Below are 27,176 nucleotides of genomic sequence, written 5' to 3'. Positions count from 1 at the left end.
ATCCTGAAAGCCAACAGTCTCTCTCTGTGTCTGGGCCAAGTCCCATCCTAGAGGCGGATGGTCAATGGTGTTTACCCCTCCCCTGAGAGAGCTTTTAGAGTCTGTGTTTCCATGAAAAGCTTCATTAATGTGCAGATCACAAAGTAAGCGGGCAGAGTTGGGAGGATCAGAGAAAGACTCACATTAACTCTGTGCTGACATCTTTGTAATTTCACTGGCCCGGCTAGAAGCAAGGGGCTGAGTGTTGCCCCTCTTGGAGTTGATTCACTCTCTGAACCATTCATTCACAAGCATTTCCTGAGTGTCTGCTCTGAGCCAAGCAGAGTGGGTAAAGAAGTGTCCAGATTCACAGCCTCTGCTTTCAGGGACCCTATAGTCTGGAGGGGAGGCAGAAGTGCACTGAAATGAGAAGGACCCTGTAGAAGGCTGTGGAATCCCCAACTCTAACTCTGCAGAGCAGGAAGACCAGAGAGAAAGTGGCTGCTAATTGGGTCTTTGAGTGCTGGGTAAGATTTAGAGGTGGGGACACAGGATGGAATAGTGTTTCACACTGAGGGAAAAGGTGGGGGAGGAGCCAGTAGCAGGTAAATGCAGGCACGTGGCGTGATTTGGTCAGTGTGGATACGTCAAAAGATGTGGAGTGAGTTGTGAAGAGCTTGGATTTCTTAGCCAAGAGTGGGCTTAGGTTCTATCCAGCAGTCAGTGAAGCATCTTGGACACCAGAATGACCCAACAGGAGTTGTGAAAGCAGAGTCTGTATATCCACAACTGGAGTTGAATCATTCTAGAAGATGGATCTGGTCTTTGGAAGGGATAGGAGAGTGGTAGGAACTGTAGAGATTGGTAGATTGATCTGGAAGCTGCTTCTGCAGACTCAGGGCATAGGTGTGAGAACAGATGGAAATGACAGATCAAGAGGCATCAAAGACAGAGAACCAACATGCCAACCATGAGGAGTAAGGAGAGAGGAAAGTGGCAAAAATGACCTGAGATTTCAAAGTCGATGACAATGAGGGAGGTGGAAACTTCCACACAGAAAATTAAATGACAAAATGTAACGTGTAAGATAATGCTTGGCATGGAGTAGGTCAAGGATCCCCACACTCTGGTCCATGGTCTGTTACGAACTGGACCACATAGCAGGAGGTGAGTGGCAGGTGAACAGGCAAAGCTTCATCTGTATTTACAGTTGCTCTCCATTGCTCTGCTCTTGTCAGATCATCAGTGGTGTTAGGTTCTTACAGGAGCACAAACCCTACTTGTGCAAGGGATCCAGGTTGCATGTTCTCATCAAACACCTCTCTAACCATGCCCACCTCCATTCATGAAAAATGTGTCTTCCATGAAACTGGTCCTTGGTGCCAAAAACGTTGGGGTCTGCTAAAGTAAGTGATCAATAAATCCTGTTGTTGCTGCTGTTTTAGATCCTGGCTGGAGGGGCAGGCTTAAGTGAGAACAGGATGAGTTTGGCTTGGCTCACATTTTGTGAGGTTTGTTTAGCTCTTGGTTCTGGAGGCTGGGAAGTCCATGACATTAGGTGCAAATGCGAAGCAAGCTGCAAAGAAGAGGAGGGTTGATGTCAGTGAGAAGACTCTATACAGAAATTTGGGAAAGAGCAGAGTTATGCTGACACTCATGACATAGTTCACAATCAATGCACGTGAGCCATACCACGTGCATTGTGCAAACACACATGCCATTATTAAATTAAATTATCAGAGCAACTCCATGAAATAGGCACTAGTTCTGTATTCATTTTGAAGATGGAGAAATTTAGAGTTGGGTTAAGGATTTATCTGTACTCACATGTCTGCTACACAATGAAGCAGAGAATTACACCAGGCTATGCAACTCCATGACCTCTAGAAACAGAGTCCTGAGAAACTGTGTCACTGAAAGAGGGTGAAGGGGAGTACAGAGTTGGGGTGACATTGGAGGCAGAGACAAAGGGGTGGAGAAGAAAGAGTTTTCCTTCTCTATGTTAGGAGGAGAAGGAAAGAAAATGCAGAGAGACCTTTTTTGAGGGCAAGAGGGAAGAAGTTGAGGGAGTTTATATCAGAAGGCCTGGCTCTACCATATTGAAAATAATCTTGATAGAATAAAGGGGACAAAGTGTAGCAGGACTCAAGAAGAAGATGGCCTTGATATCTAGATATGCCAAGAGGAGACAGACAATTTAGGCTGAATGGTAAGCAGCAACGAGGGCCAGTTGAGGGGTGGATCTAGGCAGGCAAAACTATCAGCTATATTCCACATGTACAGCCATTTAGACCCAAGAATCTTCATGGTGGCGAAAGTGGGGCAATATCATTCCTCTGGGATCCCTGAATACTCAGAGATACTCAGCTGGGAAGGCTAGAAGCTGTGTCTCCCAGAACCCGGATGCATCAGTTGGTCTCCTTGGCAACACAGTTTAATTGCTAACATAAAGATAAGTGACTGCCAAGAAAAACACTCTTCTCCAGGCAGGTTGGCCTTGAGGAGGAGCAGCAGGTTTCTCAAAACTTTTCCACTATAGAGCAGGAAATCCCTGAGGTACACACATTGCTCCATTTAACTCCCAAAGAAGGAAGCCTATGTGGAAAGGCAGGAACCCTTAGAGCATGACAAGGGACACAAAAACCCAGGAACAACTCAGGATGGTACAACCTGGGCCTTCTTCTCAAGGAGACTGTGGACTGCTAATAGGAGGTGGGGGCTGGAGTAATGGCAGCCCAGAAGTAGAGGGAGGACATTTGCAGATAGACCCAGCATATGGCTATATCTGTCAAAAGAGCCCTTGACTTCTGGTCATTTGGACTGAGTCCTTTGCAAAGGGTGGTCCCACCTGGCTACCAAAGATTAAAGAAGGTACATGCAGTATAAACACGCCATTGTGTCAGTTATGTGCATTGGGGACACCTTGCTTGTTTTTAAACAAATTGACCAGAGCAAGGCCTGATTTCTGGACTTGACACCAGAATTGGTCATTCTTGGCCCTGAGTGGGCATCAGTGATCCCCTAGGGTAGGCTTGGCTATAGGCCACAGCTGCCTGAGGTTGGCAGGTTGGCACTTCCAGAATCTAGGGTCTTATCAGGACAGGGTAATAAAAATAGGAATGATAACTATTTGCCTTGAGTAAAGTACATTTGCACAGCACGCATTTTAGGCAAGTACATTGCCAACATTCTCTTTTAATGTTCACAGATGCCAAATGAAGTGGACAGGCCAGTTAGTCTCAACAGTTTCCGAGATGGTGAGGAAACTGAAGCCCGTTGAGGTTGAGTCTCTTGCATGGAGTTGCACCTTCAATAGCAGCTGAGCAGGACTGAAAATCCTGGGCTGCTTCAACCTATCAACAAAAGCATCTTCCTGTCATGGACCCTTCAGGTCATGATCAAACTGCTGGGCTCTGCAGAAATCAGAGGCACATGGCGTAGTGGTTACATTGCTGGACTCCCACATGACTGAGTGGTTCGAGTTCTGGACCTGGTGGCTTGAAACTCAGGCCTGGCGTGTGTGCGTGCATACCCAGGATCCCAGGAGGACAGTGGAGGAGAAGGGATTATAGCATGGCCAACCCCTTGGATGGCAATTTCTCACTTTCCTTCTTGATCTCTCTCTCTCTCTGGCAAGCACGTGCACCCTAAAGCAAATACCTCTTTAAAAAAAAAAGAAAAGAAAAGAAAAAGAAAAAGAAATGGGAGGTAAGACCTTCCCAGATGGCGATGTCCTGGGGAAGTGATCTGAAGATCCCGCCATTCTGCTCTAGCCCAAACAAGGAACATATTCCCAGTTTGCCCACTGAAGGACGTGCATCCATGTGATTGGATCTTTTAGCATCTTAGGCCCGGGGAGTAGGTGGAAACATGACTTCCGAGTTTCTTCTGGTATCTAAACTGCCTGGCCCCCAAATCAGACAGGTTCAGCCAACCTTTGATGACTCATGTGGCCCTTTGGGAGGCCTCAGTGTGGTGGCCTGCCCAGATTAGCTGTTCCGTGTTCATTCATTCAGTGAATGAATGCTGAGGCACGGGTCAAGAACAGGCCACCATATGTGATGCCTGTTGCCAGGAAATCACTACCTCAGCAGGAGCAAAACAGCACGCACAGAAAACAGCAGCAATGAGAACACACTACGTCAGCGGCACAGTCTCAGCATAGGCTGGGGGCTCCTAACTTCTCTCCTCTTTTGTTCTTCAGGTTTTTGCCAGGGTACATGTGCTCACCGGAGAGAGACATGGAGAGAAAGTGAGAGAGAAAGTGAGAAATCACCCCCCCAGGGGGGATGATCATGCCACAGTTTCCTCTCCTCCCTGCTTCTCCTGGGATTTTGGGCTCACACACACAAACACTTGGTATGAACCTCAAGCAGCAGGTCCAGGACTTGAACTGCAGTCAACCACGTGGTAATCCAGCACTCCAACTACCATGCCACCTATTGGCCCCTCCTAACTTCCTTCTAAAAAAAACTTTCTAATATATAAGATGTGATCCAGGGACCAACAGTTAGTGTAATGGCTTTGTCACTGGACTCCCATATAATTGACAGCGGTTAGAGTCCCGGACCTGGTGGCTTAAACTCATGACACGCATGTGTGTGTGCATGCCCAAGATCCCAAGAGGAGAATGGAGGAGAAGAGATTGCGGTGTGGCCATCCCCTGTGGGGTGTGATTTCTCACTTTCTGTTTTTCTGGCGAGCACATGCGCCCTATAGCAAAAACCTCTCCAAAAAAAAAAAAAAAAAAAAAGGTGTGATCCAATACATAGAACAGCAAACAGCAGCTGTATTTTAAGTGTCTGTGGATTAAGAAACTGGAGCTGGCAGTGGGCGTGGTGGTTAAGGTACTATACTCCCACGTGGCCAACCACAGTTTGAGTACCAAAACTGGTGGCTTGCTTTCTTACTCTCTCTCTCCTCTTTCTGGTGTGTGCATGTGCATAGCAAATTTAAATAATAATAAATAAGTTTAAATAAATAAATTATTTTTCTAAAAAGAAAATGAATATGTCAAAAAGCTCCTATGGATTGCTAACATAGTTAAGTAAAATTTTTTCGTGTTGCCCATGCTAGCACCTGCACGTACGAGGACAAATGGACATGCCTGGGTATGAGAGATAGGTTAGGAATTCTGTGGTTCCAAAATGCTTATAGGTTCTTGGGTCCCTTGAAATCAGTTGTTAAACCTGTGCATTCCTGGCTGATGACCAGCAGGGCCTCGTTTCTGGATAAATGGGTGGCTGATGTTTGGAGGATTTTCAGTCAGAAATGCCCTCTTGAGAAGTGATGTTGTGTTCCCTATCCTCACTCTGACATGTGCTCCCAGGGGAGAAAGCCAGTGGCATGTTCCCTTCCAGAGAGTGGCCAAGTCTTTGTGTTCCTGAGGGCCAGGCCCTCTCTACCTCAGTGAATCAATGACCAGCCATTGTGTTCCAGCTAGCTTTCCAGTTTCCAAGGTCATGACCCCAAATTGAAGAGCATTGACTGACAGAGGGAAAGAAATGAAACTTCTTTGTATCTGAGGGAGGCACAGAAGCATCCCATGCTCAGGGCCCCTGGGTTCTGAAAATAGAGCAATACAGCCTGTCTCTAGGCCAGTTCAGCCCTTCTGAGGAGAGAGCTCTACCAAGAGATGGCTACATGGGTATCTGTGAGGTATTAGTTTTCAAAAGGACTTTCTGGCCCATGCTGGAGGCCACCAAGCCAGGCACTGGCACTTCACAGACAGCAATAGGGCCAAACAGCTATGGCATGAAGCCCAAGGAGCAGTGGCAGGACCTGTGCTGGGCAAGGCAGGGCTGGAAGAAGGATCCCTTTTACAGTTGTGTAGGCTCTTCCCCACTCCAAGGTTAATGGCATGGTAGGGCGAATTTTATTAACTAGGAACATCCTGAACATCCTGGTATGGGGGACTCAGGTTGGCTCTAACTGAATTTGGAACATGTGGGCCTCCTTAGTATTTTGTTTGTGTTTAATGTGGGGTTTTTTGCACTTGCTGGGTGAAGAGAGAAAAGAAAAGCAAGATAGCACCCCCCCCCGAGGGAAGGTCATGCAATCCCTTCTATATTTCTCATTTTGGGTTTTTGAGCACACACATACACATGCGTGATACATTTTTCAAGCCACTGGGTCTGATTTGAGCTACACAGCCAGCCATGTGGGATTCAGCCACTTCGTTACCATGCTGCCAGCTAACTCACATCCTGAGCCTTTTGAAGGATAAGATTCATACTGTCTTAGTCACATTTCTGTTGGTATAACTAAATACCCCAGACTGGGTCATTTATAAAGAGAGGTTTGTTTAGCTCACGATTCTGGAGGCTAGGAAGTCCAAGATGGAGAGGCTACAACTTAAAGAGCGTCATCCCATCACAGCAAGGATGAATGCATGAAACAGAGAATCAGGCTCCCTTTAGTAAATAACCTACTCCTACAATAACTAATCCACTTCTGTGAAAATGGCCTTAATCCTCTCATGGGGTTGAGACCCTCATGATCCATTCACCTCTCTAAGGCCCCACCTCTCAACACTAATGATGTGGACCAAATTTCAACAAGAGTTGAGGAGTGGACAAATCTCCCAGCACAGCACACACCTGGCACAGTGAAATCACACTCTTGATTTTGAGAGGGCAGTTGAAAACAATCTCTATGCCAAAGCACCCATCATATGAGATTATAAAAATTAGATTTATGTCTTCATCTTCATTTCAGAATTTAAAAAGCTCGTTAGAGACATTAAATGCATTTCACTTTACAAGAAAATATTCCTTATGTCAGTCCTTTCACACACATACACGTGCATCCCTGAGACCAAATCCTGAAGGTCCAGGAACTTCAGTTGGAAGTCAATGTTTCAATGTGAGCTGAAGATGGTCTAGCATCTCTCATTCTTGCTTGGGTTTCTTGGAAAAATGATAGGCAAGTCCACAGATTTTTGGTTGTGCATATTTCCAATAACTTCCCAAATCAGATTCTAAGAGTCACCAAGGTTTTTTTGTTGTTGTTGTTTGATTTTTGCCTTTTTGCAACAGTTTTTGCTATAGGGTGCATGCGCTCACCAGAAAGACAGAGAGAGACAGAGATACAGAAAGCGAGAAATCACCCCCTCCCCCAGGGGGGATGGCCATGCCACAATCCTTTCTCCTCCATTCTCCTCTTGGGATCTTGGGTACGCACGCACACACGCCCGGCATGAGTTTAAGCCACGGGTCCAGGATTCGAACTGCTGTCAACTACGTGGGTGTCCGGCGACACAGCCATTATACCAGCTGCTGGTCCCCCAAGGTTTGTTTTTCACAGACTAAGACTAGCCCACTGCTAAAGGTACCAAGCTCTAATTCAGCACTTTCCTGAAGCTAGCTGCCAAGGCTTCCTGCCACACCTTCCTGGGCCAACCTTGAATCATCTGGAACCCCATAGGTACCTAGTGCGAATTTCCTGGAAGAAAGCTCTATTGTTCATTCATCAGCAGTAGCGTCTTCAGATGGTCTTAGTTTTCCACTACTCCTACTATTGCCATTGAATTAAAAATAAACATGAGAGAGCCAGTCCCATAGCCTAGTGGTGAAGGAAGCCAGATCCCATATGGCCTACTGTGGTTAGACTCTCAGCCCAGAGTCTTGATAAACATGCTAAGCATGTGTGCTTGTATGCTTGTGTGCCCCAAATCCTAACAGGATGAAGAAATGGAGGAGAAGGGATTGTGGCATGACCATGCCTCATTTGGTGGAGGGCTTAGGGGGGTGCTTTCTCCTTCTCCCTCTCTGACTTTTTGTCTCTTTCTGGAGAGCACATGTGCCCTCTGGCCATGACAAATATGTATTAATGTAAATCTTCATTATCACTTTAAGTTTTTGTGACTTTGGGCCTAACCAATGGGATTACAATGCATTTTATCTTGACCTTTTTTGGAACTAGAATTATGATGACTACATTTTATGGCACCTTGCTTTGTGGTTTCAATATGAGCTATCCATGCAGATGGATCCACAACCCCGGCTCCAAAGAAAGATGGCTTCTCAATGAATGACACTTAGTGGGTACCTCAGACTCCTTCTGCCTCGAAAGTCAGGAATGTATAGGTGGGTCATGGAATGAGCTGAGTCTTCCTGAGTAGACTGTAACCAAAACAGTCGGGTTCAAGGATAGGAAGCCATTTTCTCAACAGGGTGTTGTTACATAGGCTGTCAAAACTCAGCACTCTGCACTTATAAGCTGTACATTTACTGTATTTATTGAATGTAAATTATATCTCAATTAAAAAAATAAACTAATAAAAACAAGTATATGAGGCCAGAGAAGATGACTAGGGTTTTTTCGAGAGTGAATGGTCTTCATGGAGACGAAAGATAAGACTTAAGAATGGGGAGGAGGTCCAGCGAAGAATGCCTCTCCTCACTGTAATAACAAGGAAATGTCAGACAAACCTGGAAGAGGAACACGCCATTAGCAAGAAGTGGGCACTGTACTCACAGTAAATGTCAGTGTCATAGAAAACAAAGAAAGGCTATGGAAACGTTCCAGATTAGAGTGGATCCTGTACTGAAGGAGGAAAACTTCGTAAAAGACATCCTGAGATCGAATGACAATTTGATTATAGAGAGTAGATTAAAGTATCGCCAATGAGTGTATTAAGCTGATAACGCTCCTATAGTGATGTCAGACAAGATCCCTACTCTTAGGAATTACATGACAAAGACTTTAGGGGTAAAGAGCTGAATGCGTGTAACTTGCCCTGAAATAGTTCAGGAAATAAAATGACATATGTACGTATGTGTGGAAAAAATAGTGTACATGAAAGAATTTCCTTATTGCTTGCCTTGGGTGAAAAAGAGAAAAAGGCCAGGTTTGGTTCTTGTTTAGGTCCTGTTGGCAAAGCCAGTTCAAAGTTTGACAGGTGTTTTTCCAACATCTGCACTTCCACGCAAGGAGGCTTTTATCAGGACACTGTTCTTCAATCAGTAACTTCTGACAGCCACATCAGGGCCAGAGCTGAGTCAGGAAAACCTTGACTTGTGGGTCAGGTCACTATTACCTGGGGATGAAGAAAGCCCAGGTAGGATGGACCCTGGGCCAATGATATCTATTCAGCCAAATCGTATCCACGTAATTAAGTGAGAAGAGAGGAGAGAGGAGGCAGAGAGAATGCACGAACAGTAACCAAATGAAGTTCAAAAGTGAATTCAGGTCAAGGTCATATATGGACTTTCTTTACACTATTTTGCTTTTCATGCTTTTTAAAAATTTGGAATTATTTCCAGACGTTTAGAAAAAACACTGGGGAGGAGGGACCTGGAAGAAGTTCGTTGTACTGCATAGTGTAAACGCATTCGTTCAGATTTATGTCAGCATCCTGGTGCTAGTAGTCACCATGACAATTATATTGCTTTAATAGTCATAAAAGGGCAATTCTCATGCAATAAAAGCTAGATTGCTTATGTTACAAACATGGGAGAATGCAAGAGAATTTCCTTATTGCTTACCCTGAAGAGAAAATGAAAAAAGCATACGATTTTGTTGACAAGGCAAGTTGGAGTTTTGGCAAGCATTTTTCCAATACCCACCCTCCAAACGGGCAGACAGTCACCGAGTCACTTTCTTTCAATTAGTAACTCCTGCACATCATACCCAAAGTTGATTGATGGAAACCTTGACTCCTGAGTCAGGTCGTTGTTACCTAGAGATGAAAGAGACCCAGGCAAAGCTGATATATGCTGCGACAATGACATCAATTCTATCTAATAGTAAAGTATCAGGTGACGACCCAGGCATTATCATCTTCTTGGAAGAAGAAGAGGTTAGTCTAGTGACCTCTTCTTGGTTTTCAAAGGTCACAGCATCTGGTCTTGCGCTAAACTTAGAAGGGCTCTGAACCCCCAAAAGTGGCGATCACCATGTTTACCTCCTACCGGATTTGCTCAAGAAGCAGGGAGTGGGGCTCAGCCTCCTCCCTACAGCGGGGTTAGGGATTTCCTCCTTTCCCCACATGCGCATGGAAACATGGCAGGAGTTGGCTCCAGCACATTTCTCAAGCAGAGAGACCTCCCCCAACCTCACCTACTTCTGGGATGAGCTGAAGCTCAGGTTGCCCTTTACCCCCAATCCAGTTTGGACTGGGTGTCGCAAAGCTGAATGCCGGATCCTAACCTTTTACCTCACAACAGTGGGACTGTTTGGGGTCCTGGAAGTTCAACTGCATATTGAATCTGATCTACTGTTTGCCAGCATCTGTCAAACCAAACTGGGACATCGCGTGCAGGGAATTAAGCTCGGGTAGCAAAATAGGCTTTTGTGGCCACAGACAAACTTCATCTGCTTCTTCCTTGATCGGGTCACAGTAGTCCTTGATAAATAAAACTAATATATATTTATAAATTATGTATATATAATTAAATATAATATATGCATATATTTAATTTTATTTATTTATTATCCTTTTTTTAAAAAAATTTTTCTATAGGGCATGTCTGCTCACCAGAGAGAGACAGACAGAGAGAGAGAGAGAAAGCAAGAAAGCAAGACACCAGGTCCAGGACTCAAACCGCAGTCGGCAATGTGGGAGTCCAGCATCTTAACTGCTACACTAGTTGGGTTCCCCACATTAGTTTTTCGAGAAGGGCAGGTTGAGAACAAAAGTCCGCTTGTCCACTTTATCCGTGCTGAGACTGGGAGGTCTCTCTGGCTCTGAGTCAGAGTGGTGATGAAGGGTGCAGAGGCAACACGAGCGTCAGAGAGCGATAGGGTGGCAGGTGGCAGAAGGAGACGGTCTGCTGGCTACATGAACCCCTAGAAGAAGCCACAGATAAAAACAACCCAGGACCTTTGGACATAGACTCTCCAAGGTCAGACAAGGAGATAGCAGCCCTGGGCCCCTGGACTTGGAGGGCCTAAGGGCCTGGTGCTGCCCTACAGAAGTAGATCAGGCTGGAGGAAGTCAGTGAGAATACTCCCAGCCCTGACATCTGGAGGTCCTGCATCTAATTCATGCCACTGCCTCAGTCTCAGCAATCAGGATCCACTGATAACTGATTGAGCCTCTGTGCTGTTCCAGTCCCTGTGCTGAGCTGTTTGCTACCTTACTCCACTCATGACAGCCGGTCCCTCCTTTAAAGAAAAGGAAACAGGCTGAAGATGCTGACCTGCCTAAGTCAAAATGTTTGTAAATGTTGCCTCTAAACCTCAATACTTTTGGGGCACACTGTGCATAGGTATGTATGCACACACAGCATGTTTGATTGTTTCCAACCTCTACTTCAAGAAAGGGCTTAGTGTACCCTAACGTAATTGATCCTAGGCATTCTGCAGTCATGTCTGCTTAGACAAACAGAGTTATGCTGGGTACCTTACAGCAGCGGGTGCTCTATCACCTGGCTGGGCTTGCCCCCAGTCTGGCTGTGCATATTGGCAGGGGTTCCTTGCTGGGACTCCCAAATCCTGGGAGCTGCCAAGAAAGTGAGAAGGTTTGATAAAAAACCAATGGGCCACAGAAGCAGGGACTGTCAGTGGGCTGGGCAGGTGCCAGTGCCAGGGAATGGCCAGTCTTGTTCCTCCTAGGGCACTCATCATCTTCTCCCCCTGTCTTTGCAGCCAACCTCGGTTTGAAGCCCAGGGTGACTGCTCTTGGGGAGCAGCCAGCATACCAGGGACCCGTGCACTGCATTGCAACCATCGTGAAGAATGAGGGCCTGGCGGGGCTCTACCGCGGGGCCAGTGCCATGCTGCTGAGGGACGTCCCTGGCTATTGCCTCTACTTTATACCCTACATATTTCTGAGTGAGTGGATTACGCCTGAGGCCTGCACAGCACCCAGCCCCTGCGCCGTGTGGCTGGCGGGCGGCATGGCAGGTAAGAGCAGAACCTGAATGCCACCTCTTGGCCAGCCACTGCAGTGGAAAAGCTGGAGAGACTGTCACGCCCTTCTCAGCCCCAGGAGGACAGGACTCAGGGGCCACTCAGCCCCAGGAGGACATGACTCAGGGGCCACTCAGCCAATAATCCTTGGTTAAATGTTTACTCTGTGCCAGGTCTAGCTGAGCAAGGCAAGGGCTTGGAACGGGGAATGACCCCTCATTCCCTCACCCCCTTCCCTGTGGAGCTGCGGGAATGGCAGTCCCTGTGGGGATTCGTTTAACTTTCAGCCCAAAGGGCACTTTGCATCAGGTATTACTGAGCTTTGGAAAGGAAGGTCGTTAGCATAGTTAGTCTTTATAGAATATTAGCACACTGCAAACCTTTCTGATGTGAGGATTTTATTAGTTCTTCCTTGATCTGTAAGGAAGGACTCAATCTCCCCATTTTACAGATGAGGAAACTCAGGCTCAAAGAGGTTAAGTAATCCTCCCAAGGTCATACAGCTAGTGCAGGCACAGTAGCAGTAACTCTGCAGTCAGAAAGATCCAGTTGAAGTTCAAATCCATGCTTATCCATTTTGTGATCATGGACTGGCTCCTTCCTTCCTTCCTTTCTTCCTTCCTTCCTTCCTTCCTTCCTTCCTTCCTTCCTTCCTTCCTTCTTTTCTTTTTCTTCCATTCTTCCTTCCTTCCTCTCTTTCTCTTTCTTTCTTCCTTTCTTTCTTTCCTTCTTTCTTTCTTCTTTCTTCTTTCTTTCTTCTTTTAGAGACTTTTTTTTTTTGCTACAGGATGCATGTGCTTGCTGGAGAGACAGACAGAGATAGAGAGACGGGAAGTGAGAAATCACCACATTGCAATTACCACATTGCAGTCTCTTCTCCTCCATTCTCTTCTCAGGATTTTGGGCACCCACGCACACATGCCAAACATGAGTTTCAATCTGCTGGGTCCAGGACTCGAACTGTGGTCAGCCATGCGGGAGTCCAGTAACGTAATCATTACACCATCTGCTGGTTCCTGGACTGATTTCTTAGCCTTTCTGCACCAAACTTACACCACAAGTCCATTTTATTTAGTGTAAACAGGCCCTCTGTGATCTGGCTGTCCAGCGTTGGGCCTCATGCTCCACTCTTCTTCCTATGTTCACGCTGCTCCAGCCGCACTGGTCTCTTCCAGGGGACTTGGCCATGCTCAGCTTCCCCCACCGTGTGGCCCTGTATTTGCCATTCACGCTGCTTGGATTTAGTAGTGTGGGGGCCACTGGGCACTTCAACACGAGTCATTTGGTGGAGAGAAGTACATAAAAACCTGATCAAAGGGACCAGCAGACAGCAGCTGTACTCCCACATGGTCAACCATGGTTCGAGTCCCAGACCCAGCAGTTTAAAACTCATGCCAGGCATGCCCCAAGTCCCAAGAGGAAAATGGAAGAAAAGGGACTGCAGTATAGCCATCTGCCAGGTGGGTGATTTCTCACTTTCTGTCTCTCTGTCTGTCTATCCGATGAGTACACATGCCCTATAGCAATAATCTCTGAAAAAATTAAAAATCTGATCAAAGCAGATCAAGAGAAAATGATATCAAAGAAATCAGAGGGCCCAGGTACACACAGCTCCTCTGAGGGATTTTGCTGGGCTGTGATGGAGAACGGACAACTGGAGCTAGCACCAGAGGGGCTTACGGAAGTAAACAGAGGAGTGCTTCTCCACAAGGCTGGTGTGACATGTTAGATGCCAATGGCAAGATCTGACAGAGAGCAGAAAATCACTACCTCCCCCCATAGCATGTCTCGGCCATCAGGCAACACATTCTCTCTCCACCCCCATATATCTGGGCCTCGCCCATGCCTGCCCCCTGCAAAGAGCTCAGCAAGTCCCGCCTGGCCAAAAGGACGGCAGGGCCCCATCTGCTCTCACTTCTGTTGAGACCAGGTGTGAATGACCTGGCAGGGAAACCTTCACTCTGTGATGCCCTCACCCGCACGCTGAGTGCCAAGGAAGTGCACCAGCGCAGCACCCGGGGGAGCAGCCCGTTCTCCTGGCAGAAGGTAGGAGGGAGTTGCAATCCACGGGGCGGGGGTGGGGGGCTCGCAGAGGGCCACAGGCAGGAGGCTGAGGGCATGGCAGCTGGGATGGGCAGAAGGCCAGGGCAGGCTAAGGTCTCTGAAGAGCCGCTGGACAGCAGCTACAAAACCTTGCACACCAGCTGCCCTGGACTTTGACATCCATGTGTTTTTCCCTCCCCACCCAAGAACGTGCCAATTCCTGTGTTTATACAATAACCTGGCATTGTCTTCGTAGAGTCCTTTAAAATCACAAAAATGCTCAAACTAGGGCACTTGAGTTTATCTGGTGAGGATGACCCAGTGGCATGTGGTCCCAAGGCTTCCATTTCACATTTTTGGGAAAGAAAAGAGATTTGTAAACAAACCCATCCCCACTCTTTATTGGCAGTCCCTCGGCTGGCCCTTCCTGGGGGAGCAGCCTGTCTGTTTGTTTAGCTTCTCCGTGTTCAGAGGAAATCCTGCCTCTAGGGAGCTGCAAAGGCCTCAGGCCTCAGGCCTCACCCATGCTGCAAAGCCTGGCGGGACCTGGTACTGCTTCTCCGGTCAAAGTTGGAATAAGGTCGCCGTGTACTGAGTCCTGGCTGTGGACTCAACCCTGCACAGCAACCCCATGAAAATAGGTTATGCAGCCCCATTTTCCAGACAAGGAGCCCAAGGCCTATAGGCAGTAGAGACTTCTTTTGAGTCCCCACAGAGTGGCAAGGGAGGATCACAACCAGACATGGCAGGTTCTAACCCTGCACTTCCTCCACCTGCCTCAGCAGCCTCTTGATTTTGTGAATGGCAGAAATCCGCAGGGAGTTGGGCCTCTCTAGGTCCCAAGCAACCAGCCCCTGACGCCCAGTGGTCTCTCTTTCTTTGCAGGAGCAATTTCTTGGGGGACAGCGACTCCTATGGATGTCGTGAAAAGTCGACTCCAAGCTGACGGCGTGTATTTAAACAAATACAAAGGTGTCCTAGACTGTATCTCCCAGAGTTACCAGAAGGAAGGTCTGAAAGTAAGCCCCACAGCAGTCATGCGGGGTCAGTGGTGGTCCCTGGAAGGTGGTTCAGACCTTTGGGAGGGGGTGGGAGTCGGGAGACTGAGGCTCTGGCTACAGAGTGAGTAGGTGCTGCACCCGTGCCCCACCCCACCCCCAGGTTGTCTTATCCGGCCCTTGCCCCTGAAGAGACAAGGCCCGCTCTGATAAAGCCAGATACTAGTGAGCCAAGAGTGGGACGGGGTCTCAAGGCTACCCTAGTAGAAGTGCAGTGAGTAGGGCACAAGAGGTGGAAGCCTCTGGCCTGATCAGACAGAAGTTGAAATGTTGTGGGACCAGCAGTTATCGTAATGGCTATGTCGCTGGACTCCCATGTAGCCCACTATGGTTCGAGTCCCAGACCCAGTGGCTTAAACTCACGCTCGGCGCATGGGTGTGTGTGCAGAAATCCGCAGGGAGTTGGGCCTCTCTAGGTCCCAAGCAACCAGCCCCTGACGCCCAGTGGTCTCTCTTTCTTTGCAGGAGCAATTTCTTGGGGGACAGCGACTCCTATGGATGTCGTGAAAAGTCGACTCCAAGCTGACGGCGTGTATTTAAACAAATACAAAGGTGTCCTAGACTGTATCTCCCAGAGTTACCAGAAGGAAGGTCTGAAAGTAAGCCCCACAGCAGTCATGCGGGGTCAGTGGTGGTCCCTGGAAGGTGGTTCAGACCTTTGGGAGGGGGTGGGAGTCGGGAGACTGAGGCTCTGGCTACAGAGTGAGTAGGTGCTGCACCCGTGCCCCACCCCACCCCCAGGTTGTCTTATCCGGCCCTTGCCCCTGAAGAGACAAGGCCCGCTCTGATAAAGCCAGATACTAGTGAGCCAAGAGTGGGACGGGGTCTCAAGGCTACCCTAGTAGAAGTGCAGTGAGTAGGGCACAAGAGGTGGAAGCCTCTGGCCTGATCAGACAGAAGTTGAAATGTTGTGGGACCAGCAGTTATCGTAATGGCTATGTCGCTGGACTCCCATGTAGCCCACTATGGTTCGAGTCCCAGACCCAGTGGCTTAAACTCACGCTGGGCGCATGTGTGTGCGTGCCCAAGATCCCAGGAGGAGAATGGAGGAGAAGGGATTGCAGTGTGGCTATTCCCCCTGGGCGGGGGGGTGATTTTTTGCTTTCTGTCTCTGTCTCTCTCTTTCTGGCGAGTGCATGAGCCCTATAGCAAAAACCCCTCCAAAAAAAAGAGAAAGAAGTTGGAATGTTGCGCCTGCCTCTGGGCACTGGGACAAATCATGGACGACTGGAAACCAGGGTGAGAAGTGCCATTATGGGGAGTGTTGGGTGCACAGTGGACAGGCTAGACAGCTTGACTGCAGTCCCGGTCCGGGGAGCATTTCAGGCAGAAGGGGCCAGGAGAAGCTCAAAGGTGGGAGAAAGCTGGTCCCCTAGAGAAACAACAAGCTGAGTGCCTGGCAAGTGTAAGCAGCAGCCCAGAGAACCTGAAGGGCCAGAGCGTGTGGGTCCTCGCAGGCCAGGGAAGAGTGTGGACTTGGCCCTGGGTGGTGAGGTGAGACTTCAGGGGCAGGGACTCAGTCTGGAAACTGTAGCTCTGCAAGCTTGGGGGTGAAAGCTGGCTACACGTGCCCCCGTGGGCCTCAACAGGGCAGCCATATCCTAGAGGGAGGACTATCTCTCTGTGTGAGATGGCCCATGATTCTGGCCGGGACTGTGAGACAGGAGGGGGTCCCACTCCAAGCTGGACCTTCAGTCTAGACAGCCTAGACAGAAGACTGGGCGTCAATGCCAAAGCATGTGCCCAAAGCCTGGACACTGGGCCTGTGCTTAGTGTAAGAAGATACGACAGAACAGGACTTCATTTCTACGTTTATGTGTTAAGGCTGGATAAACTCAGAGCTTTTCTGTTCTCATTATTTTTAGGTCATTTTTGTTCTTTTTAAAAAAAGAGCTGTTCCATCAGAAGGATGACACCCAAGTACAGCCTCAGTTGTCTTTTGTGTTTGTTTTTTCTTTTTTTTAAACAGAAGCTCAGTTTGATTCAATCAACTAGTCCAAAAAAGACCCAAGAAGAGATTCAAATGGGATGCTCTGTTTCTATTTGAGATTTTTTTTGTCTTTCCCCCCAAATATTAATGGGTCACAATTGTAAAAAATTTATAGAGGCAAAATATATTGCATATTTCATCCAAAAACTACTGTTCTCTGTCTAAAAAAAAAAAATGCAATTCTAGATGGCAGCTGAGGACAGATGGTTAGTTTCTTCATCTCACTGGCATTTGGTCCATAGTACTTATTTGGAGATAGGTTTTAAGTAGCGATAGCAATACTCAGCTTGACCAACCACCTCATTAGACAGATGTTCCAAGATTAGCTTTCTCCAAATTAATTAGTTAAAAATAAATAATATGTGAACATTGGATGCTTCCAAAGGTAGAAGAGGCTTTACTGTTTCCATGTCCCTCCTGTAACCCCCAGAGCCCCCAGACCTCTCTCAAAGACAATTACCATTATGAGTTTCTTTTTTTTTTTTTTTTTTTTTTAGAGAGAGAGATTTTTTTTTGCTAGGGCACGTGCACTCTTCAAAGACAGAGAGAGACAGAAAATGAGAAATCATTCCCTGAGAGGGAATGGCCATGCCATAGTCCCTTGTACTCCATTCTCCTCTCAGGATCTGGGGCACGCACACACATCCAGCAATACAGCATGAGTTGTTTTGTTTGTTTGTTTGTTTGTTTTATCTCCAGGTCCAGTATTCGAACCATGGTCAACTACATGGGAGTCCAGCAACATAACCATAATGTCATCTGCTGGTCTCGATGATGAGTTTCTTATGATATCTTCCAAAAATACTCACATGTTACAAGCGTACATTGTATGTGTGTATGTGAGGGACTTCAAAAAGTTTGGGGGAAAGTGGAATTAAAGTATGAATTTATTTTGGTGCAAAAAAAAATTTGAAATCCTTGCATAGTTTTCTTTTATTATATACATTTTTTGTGAAATTTTGTACAGGCCCCTTCCTTTATGTTTGCAGATGTAAGTATTTGTATCTAAGCATAAAGTGCATGAAAATCAACCTCGTAATCCTGGCAAATCAGGCTATCACCAAGGCAGATTCCTAGGAGCAGCAGGAGGTAGAAGCCTGAGGAATAGTTCCAGGACCCAGTGCCCCGCTGTCTTACACTCTGGCTCCACAGAGTATGTCTTCCCAAGCAATGTTTTTTAGACTGGTTTTTGCTATAGGGCATGTATGCTTACCAGAGAAAGAGAGAGAGACAGAGACAAAAAGTGAGGAATCATCCCCTGGGGGGATGGCCACAGCTCAATCCCTTCTCTTCCATTCTCTCAGGATTTTGGGCTCACACACACACACACACACACAGAGAGAGAGAGAGAGAGAGAGAGACGCCTAGTGTTGAGTTTCAAGCCACCAAACCTAGGACTTGAATTATAGTCGGCCAGGTGGGAGTCCAGCAATGTAACCATTACACCATCTGCTGTTTCCGCCCAAATGTTTTTTCCTGAGGCTCAGTGAGGCAAAGCATAAAGCCCTGAGTGCATAACCAGCCCATCTGATCTCGTTTTCACATGGAAGAACTTAAAAAGGAGTAGGAGAGTCCAGCGACGTAACCATTACGTCATCTGCTGGTCCCCCAAAGAAGTCATTCTTAACTCACTTAAGAATTGCCAATAGAGGGATCAGGACATGGTGTAATGGTTATGTCGTTGGATCCCACATGGCTGACTGTGGTTCAATTCTCACACCCGGCGACTTGAAGCTCATGCTGGGTGTGTGAGTGCGTGTGTCCAAAATCCCAAAAGGAAAGTGGAGGAGAAAAGACTGTGGTGTGGCCATCCCCCCTGGGGGGTGATTTCTTGCTTTCTGTCCCTCTGGCAAGCACATGCACTCTATAGAAAAAAATCTCTCTTAAAAAAAAAAAAGAATTCTAAGTAGAGAAGCCTCTGTGGTGGGAGAAATCAAAAGTCCATGGACTCGTGGGACATCCCTGACGATAAACAGGAGAAAGGCTGGTAATTCGGGTCCGTTCTCTGGCTCCTGCTAGTGAAATAGCCTAAAACCAGGAGGCTGGAGAAATACCCCGTGTCCTCCAGCTGCACAGAGTGGCCGTTGTGGAGGGTCTGTGACAGTGCAGGGAGGCTGGAGGAAATGAAGGAACGCAGTTCTTGCAACCCCAGGGTCTGACGCCCTGCGCTTCTGCCCCTTGGAGGTCTGGAGCCCTCTCCCCACATCAGGAACCCCTGACTGCCCACCACCAGATCTCTTCCACTTCAGAAACTGATCCTTTCTCATGTCCAGGAGGTCACTAATTGATTTGTCCATGCGTTCATCCATCCATCCGTTGAGTCACTTAATAAGATAAGCTTTTCTAGAAGACTTTCTAGGCTCTGAGCCTACACCTGCAGGTCCTGGGGCTTCCACGGTCCTATGCTGACTGCCCTGCCGGGATTATACATGGAGGCAACAAGTCACCAGTGACTGGAAACCAGGGCGGAAAGTGCCATTATCAGGAGTGCTGGGTGGACAGAGGACAGGCAAGACGGCTTGACTGCAGGCCCAGTCTGGGGAGCTTTTCAGGCAGAGAAGCCCAGGAAGGGCTTGAAGGTGGGAGAAAGCTGGTCCCTCAGAGGAACAACAGGCTGAGAGCCTGCAGAGTCTAACAATCAGCTCAGAGAACCGGAAGGACCAGAGCACCTGGGTCCTTGCAGTCCAGGGAAGAGTGTAGACTTGACCCTGGGTGGTGAGGTAAGACTTCAGGTGAAGGACTCGGTCTAGAGGCCATAGTTTTGTAAACTTGGGGTGAAAGCTGGCAGGTCCACACGTGCCTCCATTGGCCTCACAGCAGAGCAGCCATGTCCTGGAGAGAAGTCGGTCTCTCTGTGTGAGACGGCCCATGATTCTGCAGGGACTGGGACTGTGCAACAGGAAGGGGTCCCACTCCAAGCTGACCTACCAGAGCAGCACCATGTCCAGGCTCACAGGGCAGCCTCTGAGCGCTCAGCCTGGCATTTCCCCTCTGAGCCTGACCCAGTTCCAGGCTGCCAGTCAGTCCCTCTGGGTAAGCCTGTGGAATTCTAGAAAGGTCAGACATGAGAGAGGAGCACTGTTACCAGGACCCCACTTGCTCACCTCCAGGGGTCCTGCTCCTGCCCTGGACCAAGCTGCAGCTTCACCTCCAGGGGCAGGCATCTCTCCTACAGGAAGGTCACCTGGCCTGCACCAATTCTGACACCACACTGCCCAGCAAGAGAGGAAACCAGAGAACATGAAGGGCTGGTTTCTGCTGTCTTAAAATGGCCAGTTGTTTCTTAAACTTGGTAAACTATATGAGAGTCAGACTTCTATCTTATGCCAGACAATCTCCGGTCATTTATGCTTGGAGGGAATTTCCTTTCAGGTTGGAGAGCCTTCCCAGAGAATGTTAGAGGCCAGCTACTCCCACCCGACCCCTCACCCCCTCACTTTGCGGGTGTGTTGTAATTGTTCCTGAGCGGGGCTTATCTGCCCTCACAGATATCAACTGCTCAGAGACTGGAACCACTTCACACTTAGCAGAGGCCACTCAGCACCACACGGGAAGATTCAGGGAGAAAAGGAAGACCTTGCGAAGTGTTTGGCAAGCATCTTATGACATTTTCTGGGGACGAATGCAGGAGTCCTGTTTCGGAAGGGCTGGGCTTAGCAACTCATCCTAAGGCAGTTCCTCCAGCACTCAGGCCATGGTCAGGTTGAGTCCTCCTCCCTCCCTGTTAGGTGGTGTCTGTCAGTCTTCCCTGTGGTAGCCGTGACGGGAACCGTCAGTTAGCAAGTGCTGGCCATCCGACAGGCACTGTGCGAGTGTTTTAAATAGACAGTCTGGTTTGTTCCCTCAGCCTTGGGTCACTGGTAGTATTATCCCCATTTCACCGTTGGGAAAATTGAATTCCCCAGAGTTTGCCACGCGCCCAGGTAGTGCAGCTACTAAACAGGGCAGCCGAACTTCATGTCTGCTGGCATAAACACACCTGGGTTCCACACTCTGCCTCTTTGGGGATGTCCTTGAAGAATCGTCACGGTGGCTGGCCAGAGCTGGGTGCTCTGTCCACTTAGGGCTTTCAGATTCCCAAGGAGCGAGTGTGTGCAGGTGTGCACACGTGAGGACAGAGGACAGTTAGGAATGTGCGCGTAGGTGTTTGCAGGGCCCAAACGTTTGCCTGTGGAATTGAGTGCATGAGAGAGAAAAGTGCATTAGACCTGGCACGGGTCCAAGTGGTCTCTGTCTGCACGGGCCGTGGGCTCTGGCTGGGGACAGGGGCCCGAGCGAGCAGCACTGCCAGGCATTTCTCTGCCCCTCGGCGGTGGCTCCAAGGCTGGCTCAGTGCCTGGTGATAATCAGCCTCCTGTGCACAGGTGTTTTTCAGAGGCATCACAGTGAACGCGGTGCGGGGCTTCCCCATGAGCGCAGCCATGTTCCTGGGGTACGAGCTGTCGCTGCAAGCCATCCGCGGGGACCAGGCGGTGACGAGCCCTTGAGTGCCAGGTCAGTGAGCTTGCTTCCAGCAGGCACGCCCCTGAAACCTGAACTATTTCTGTTTGTCATGAAAAGGTCAGGGCCTTCGGTAGCGTCCTTCTGTCACCGGTTCCAGGTCTAGTCAGTGGCTGCTACCCTTCTCATCAAATAGCAGTTCTGAAATGCCCGCCAGGGTCTGGCAGCGTGCTGGGTCGTGGACTGACATGTTCATTCAGTTCTCCTGCCCGTTTCCACTCGGCAGCCTTGACTGTGGCAGGGAAATGTGGTCAGTTACACTGTTAGCGACGCCTCCACCTCCACACCGAGGACTCCAACCACAGTGTCCTCCCCTGCCCACCACTGGCACTGTCATCCCACCTCCCTATGCGACCTCAGAGCTGCCAATGGCTACCCAAAGCCTGGAAGGACATTTCTCTGTCACCATTCCCTGCCTCCTGCATCCTCTTAGCTTTGCTTTCTCACTGCAGAAAGGTTACGGCACCCAGCGGGGTGGGGGTTTGGGGTGGTAGGGGTCTTCCAAAAAATAAAAAAGGAAAAAATCCCAGAAATCTGATCAAGTAATGCCCTTGCTCATATGCCCTCTGTGGCTCTCCATGTCCTTCTAAAGAAAACCTGTCCTTGTCACTGCCTCCTTCCCAGCCTCGATTTTCACCACCATCCCGATCACCCTGTCCTCTCTGTCACCCCGGAGTCTGTGCCCATGCCCCATCTGCTCCACCTGACACCTTCCTCTCACTCCTTTCCCATACGTCCTTGGCTTCACCAACTCCTGGCCATCCGGGCCTTGGGGTAGAAGTCTCCTCCTCTGGGACGCCTGCTCGCTTCTCAGCTGGGACACGCTGTGCCTGCTGGGGAGTCCCTTCCCCATCCCACACCCCACAACTGCCCGCTGATGCCTGTAGCCCCAGGGAGAGGGAAGGCCCAGTGGAGTGGCAGCTCCTATGCCACCTCTTCAGGGCTGCTGCCTCACTCAGAGCCTCGTACACGGTGGCCATTCAGGGACACCATCAGGTGGTGGGTGATCAGTCTCCTGGATACCTGGTCCCCTCAGCACCTGCTGTCTCCTCTTGTTTTTTCTCTATTTCTCCTTCTCTGGTCCCAAATTGGTTGCCTGCAAAGCTCAGAAGACACAGTGGGGTGAGTCACTGAACTTTCTAGTCAGGGAACAACCCATTCCACTCCAGGCTTGGTCGCTACAAAGTCTCCCAAGACAGATGGTCTTCGTCAGGACAGTCCAAGAACCTCATCGCTGCCCTCCTCATGGCCTGGCCAGGGAACATTAGGGCAGAGTGGCCGCTATGTCTGGCTGTGAGGCGTAGATGGAGCCGGATCCTAGAGGGAGGAGAGAGCGTGATTGGGCAGGCTGACCGCGGTGAGCCCAGAGCAAGCCCAGGATGCTGGCTTCAAATGAAAACACACTCGGGTTTTTAATACGGCACCCACAGTGACAGCTTTCCCGACTTTTTGCCTTTCTTATAACAGGTTAAGGGTATAACATATTTTGCATAATCGAGCACCTTGGGTGAAGAGTTATAACATTTGTGTGATGTCCAGCCAGGGCAGGGCAGGGAAGTTGTCATGAAGAAATCCCCAAATATCAGCCACTCTACCCTTTTAGGAGCTAAGAGTAACTTTTTAAAAATCCTATAACAGTGGGGCCAGCAGGGGGCGTGGTGGTTAAGGCACTGGACTCCCATGTGACCTAATGTGACCCAACTGTGGTTTGAGTCCCAGACCCAGCAGCTTGAAACTCACACCGGGCACGTGAACAAAAGTCTCTAAAAAAAAAAAAATTCCCGGACTAGTAGATGGCATAATGGTTATGTTGCTGGACTCCCACGTTGTCAACCACAGTTCAAGTCCCAGACCCAGTGGCTTAAAATTCACACCAGCCATTGCCAAAATCTCAAAAGGTGATGGGAGGAGAAGGGATTGCAGTGTGGCCATCCCCCTTGGGGGAGGGGGTGATTTCTCACTTTCTGTCTCTCTGTCTCCTTCTGTCTCTCTTGTGAGCACACAAGCCCTATAACAAAAATATCTCTCAAAAAATAAATCCTATAATAGGCTGAGCACATGGCCTGTAGTTAAAGTAACCATATCCCACCTGGCTGACCACAGTTCAATTCCTCGCCCCTGCAGCTCGAGAACCATGCCAGGTTCGTGTGCATGTATGCCCGGATCCTGACAGGACGGAAAAATGGAGAAGGGATTATAGTGTACAACAATCCCTCTGCTCTCTCGCTCTCTGGCATTGAAAAAAATTAAAATTAAAATATTACAATAAGATGTATGCATTTTATTGTAGGTTTTTTAATAGACAATATATATATAAAGAATAAAATAAAAATATCTGTAATTGGGACCAGCAGTTAGCGTAATGGCTATGTCGCTGAACTCCCATGTAACCGACCGCGGTTCAAGTCCTGAACCCAGTGGCTTAAACTCATGACGGGGGCGTGTGCATGCGTGCCCAAGATCCCGAGAGGAGAATGGAGGAGAAGGGAGTGCGGCATGGCCATCCCCTCTGGGGGGTGATTTCTCGCTTTCTGTCTCTCTATCTCTCTCTGACTTTCTGGCGAGCACACACTATAGCAAAAAAACCTCCCCCCCCCAAAAAAAAATCTGTAATCATAAGGCCTTGGTTTTCCCCTTCCCAGTGTTTTTCATGTGAATCCTACTCTATACAGTGTTTTACAACCCACTCTTCCCATGTCATAGTTTAGGACCATGTTTTTACATCATTCAGTCTTCAGCTGCAGGGCCAGCAGGTGGTGTAGTAGTTAAGGCATTGGACTCCCACATGAATGATCAGTTTGAGTCCCAGACCTGGCAGCTTGAAACTCATGCTGGGTGCGTGTGTGCACATGCCCAAAATCTTAGGAGGAGAAAGGATTGTGGTGTGGCCATCCTTCCTGTGAGGTGATTTCTCACTTTCTCTCTGTCTCTCTCTGGCGAGTGCATGTGCCCTGTGGCCAAAACCTTAAACTAAAAATAATTTAAAAAAAACAAAAACAAAAACAAAAACAACCTTCAGCTACAAAATGACTTCAGTGACAAGATCTCACAGTTCCCAGGGGAGCTAGATACTAGTCCTGCCTGCCTGTCCCTGGTGACTTGCTGGTGATTGGCTACCTTAGGAGGAAGGAGGAACTTTCTAGCAAGCCTAGTCATGGCAGTCTTTGATTTGGCTTTTCTGAGCAGTTGGTCACCCAAGTGGAAGCTTGCTTTCTGAAAGTGCTCTCTCTAGCATGGGGCTCGGATGTCTGTCCCTTGGGAAAGGGCACTGCTGCAGGGGACAGGAGGTGGCCTCCAGGTAAAAGCGGGCTTTCCAGTGACTGGTCTGGAGCCTCACCTCGAACAAGCCTTACTCAAGGCATTCAGCTTCCTGCTCTAAACCCAGAGCACCAGGCATGTTAACAAAACCTAGATTGGTTTTTTTTAAGAGAAATTTTTGCTATAGGGTGCATGTGCTCGCCAGAGACACACAGAGAGACAGAGAGAGAGAAGGTGAGAAATCACACCCGGGGTGGGGAGGGTCACTCCACAATCCCTTCTCCTCCATTCTCCTCTCGGGACCCTGGACATGCACACACACGTGCCCATCGGGAGTTGCAGGCTGCTAGGTTAGGGACTTGAACTGAGGTCGGCCATGTGGGAGTCCAGCACCTTAACTACTATGCCACCTGCTGGCCCCACAAAATCTGAATTTTATTTACCAGGTAGCTCTGAGAGTTGGGGTAGGTCATGCTCCAGGCAGCAGTTACACCCACTCCGACTGTAAACCAAAGCCTCCCTCAGGATCTAGGCCTAGACGGAGTGAGATGATGCCTATTAGAGCCCCAGGGAGCCCTGCGGCTCCTAAGAGGTGGGAAGGTGACTATCTCAAGAGTCCCTGGGCACAGGTGGTTCAATCTCGTCATTTCTGCCACCTGTGCCAGGGGATACAGGGGCTGGGGGCAGGGGAGCTTCAAGCAGCCTCAAGGTCCCTTCCAATGACCAGATCCAGGGTCTATGCCGCCCCCCCACCCAAAGTCCCACAGAGGGAGGACGATCACTTCCTTTTCATTTGCCCACTAAATTATTTCTCTCCAGGGCTACTCATAGCAGTGACCAGGAATAACTTGAAACATGGTAGATGCTGCGTGAGGCGGTGCCTCCTTACGTGGTTAGGAGAAGCCGGGACCAGACAACGATGTCCTTTGACAGTGGGAGTGGGATTCCAGTGACTGGGGCTGGTCTGAAGCTCCTGAATTCCACTGCGCCCCCCTCTCTGCCCACCAGGGCCTTGTCCCCAGAGCTTTCCTGGAATAACGCTGGCTTGCCCTCTGGCCGGACATGCACGCTCCGAACCTCCTCTGCCCACTTCCAGTTCAGGGAAGGGCAGATTCAGGGGAAGGGGCTGCATTGTCCCTGTGGGATTTTGTCTGAACACTCACACGTAACCCAGGCCTGGCTCATGGTGACACTTTGCCCATCGGTGCTTTACAAATGGGGCTGTCTGGCCCCCAGGTCTTGCTGAGGGTAACCTGGCTAGACGCTGTTCTCAGCTTGCCTCCTCCCCAGGGCCAGTGTCACCTGACTGAGGCCTCTGTCCATGCAGGCTGATGCTGAGGACAGCTCCAAGCCCGGCGGTAGTGCACTTACTGAAGAGAAAGGTGACTCCTCGTCCCAGCGGACTCTGCACTCGGTGGGCCTCCGCGGACTGCGCTGACCTCCAGGCCCTTCCTCCACAATTCAGCACTCTGCTCCTCACTCCTGCCCGGGCCACCACGCTGCTGTTTTGGGAGGAAGCAACGGGCCATTGGCACACGGATGGCCCCCTATTGCAGCTCAAGATTAGCCCCTGGTACCAGGCAGGGCCAAATGGACCCCGTTCCAGGACCATTATAAACACACCGGGAACTCACCAGGAGCAGGAGCAGGAACTGGCTCTGCATTCCAAATAAAAGCATTGCAAAGTTCTTCCGGTGGTTTCTACAATGTATCAGGTGCCTCTGCCCAGTGCCAGGCCGCCTTCGGACCACCTCTGTTTAGGCCCCTGTGGATGTCGACGCCCAGAGAACAGCCGACTCCATGCAGTGAGGAAAGACCCTGAGGATGGCTCACCCCTTCCCGATGCCTAAGGTCGGCAGGGGAGGGCCTGTGGGTTGAAGAGGGTGGCGGAGGAGGATGGGGAGAGAGAGCCTTGTAGGAGCGCTCCCCACTGGAGAAGTGGGCGGGGCAACAGGCTGCAGAAATGGTGGCCCTCAGCCTGGGTGGGGAGGGCATTCTCGACCTTATTTTCACATAGGGAACAAAACAAAACAAAATGCCATGCCCTCAGTCTGGTTTCCAGTGTGACCGCACTGTTCTGTATTCTTGTTTCCTCTAAGAGCCATGTGGGGAAGCCACTGCTATTTTGGTTTTCTGTGGCCTGAGTCCATGGTGTCGCTCCCAATTCCGTTCTCACGGCAAGCACCCTAATCAATCGCAGAGGCCTTTCTCTCGAAGAGCTGAATGTGGCTCAGAATTCCTTCTCAGCCCGGCGCCCTGGGTGGCCACCAGCAGGCAGTCAGGTCTGGCATTCAAGGCGTCTATTGGCTTAAGCCCCAGTGAGGGCGATGTCCTCACGTGCTCCTTCTCCTTGTGAGCGACTTCCTTGGTGTCCCCACTGCCCTGCTTCTGCCATCCCCCCAGCCTGCCTTTGAGTGATTTGAATTGTGTCTCTGAAAAGCTCCTGACCTAACAGACCTAAGACCAAAGCATTCCTCTGGCATAAAAACGTC

At 49.2% G+C, this 27,176-nt stretch overlaps 1 protein-coding gene and 1 long non-coding RNA gene across 5 annotated transcripts in view; both read left to right on the top strand.

Moving 5' to 3' along the window:
• SLC25A48 (solute carrier family 25 member 48) overlaps window positions 1-26,372 on the top strand; it is a 50,762-nt gene extending 24,390 nt beyond the window's left edge. For 3 of the 4 annotated variants that reach the window (XM_006166837.3, XM_006166833.3, XM_006166835.3), the window contains 3 exons: window positions 11,572-11,829; window positions 21,291-21,420; window positions 26,012-26,372. In XM_006166837.3, the coding sequence (XP_006166899.1) occupies window positions 11,572-11,829; window positions 21,291-21,420; window positions 26,012-26,357 (734 nt within the window). In that variant the 3' untranslated portion in view covers window positions 26,358-26,372. Of the gene's footprint in view, window positions 1-11,571; window positions 11,830-14,763; window positions 14,898-21,290; window positions 21,421-26,011 lie in introns of all 4 variants that reach the window. The other variant, XM_006166836.3, reaches the window with a different exon arrangement.
• Window positions 15,365-17,160, top strand: LOC114005736 (uncharacterized). Its single transcript, XR_003547567.1, has 3 exons — window positions 15,365-15,535; window positions 16,070-16,175; window positions 16,802-17,160. It is a non-coding gene; the product is annotated as an uncharacterized LOC114005736 (long non-coding RNA).
• Window positions 26,373-27,176: the final 804 nt, after the last annotated feature.

Source organism: Tupaia chinensis, unplaced genomic scaffold (assembly GCF_000334495.1).
Source record: "Tupaia chinensis unplaced genomic scaffold, TupChi_1.0 Scaffold144346_1, whole genome shotgun sequence".
In the NCBI taxonomy this organism is placed as follows: domain Eukaryota; kingdom Metazoa; phylum Chordata; class Mammalia; order Scandentia; family Tupaiidae; genus Tupaia; species Tupaia belangeri.
The sequence above is the reverse complement of the archived record's forward strand: the minus strand, read 5'-3'. Positions and strand labels throughout refer to the sequence as shown.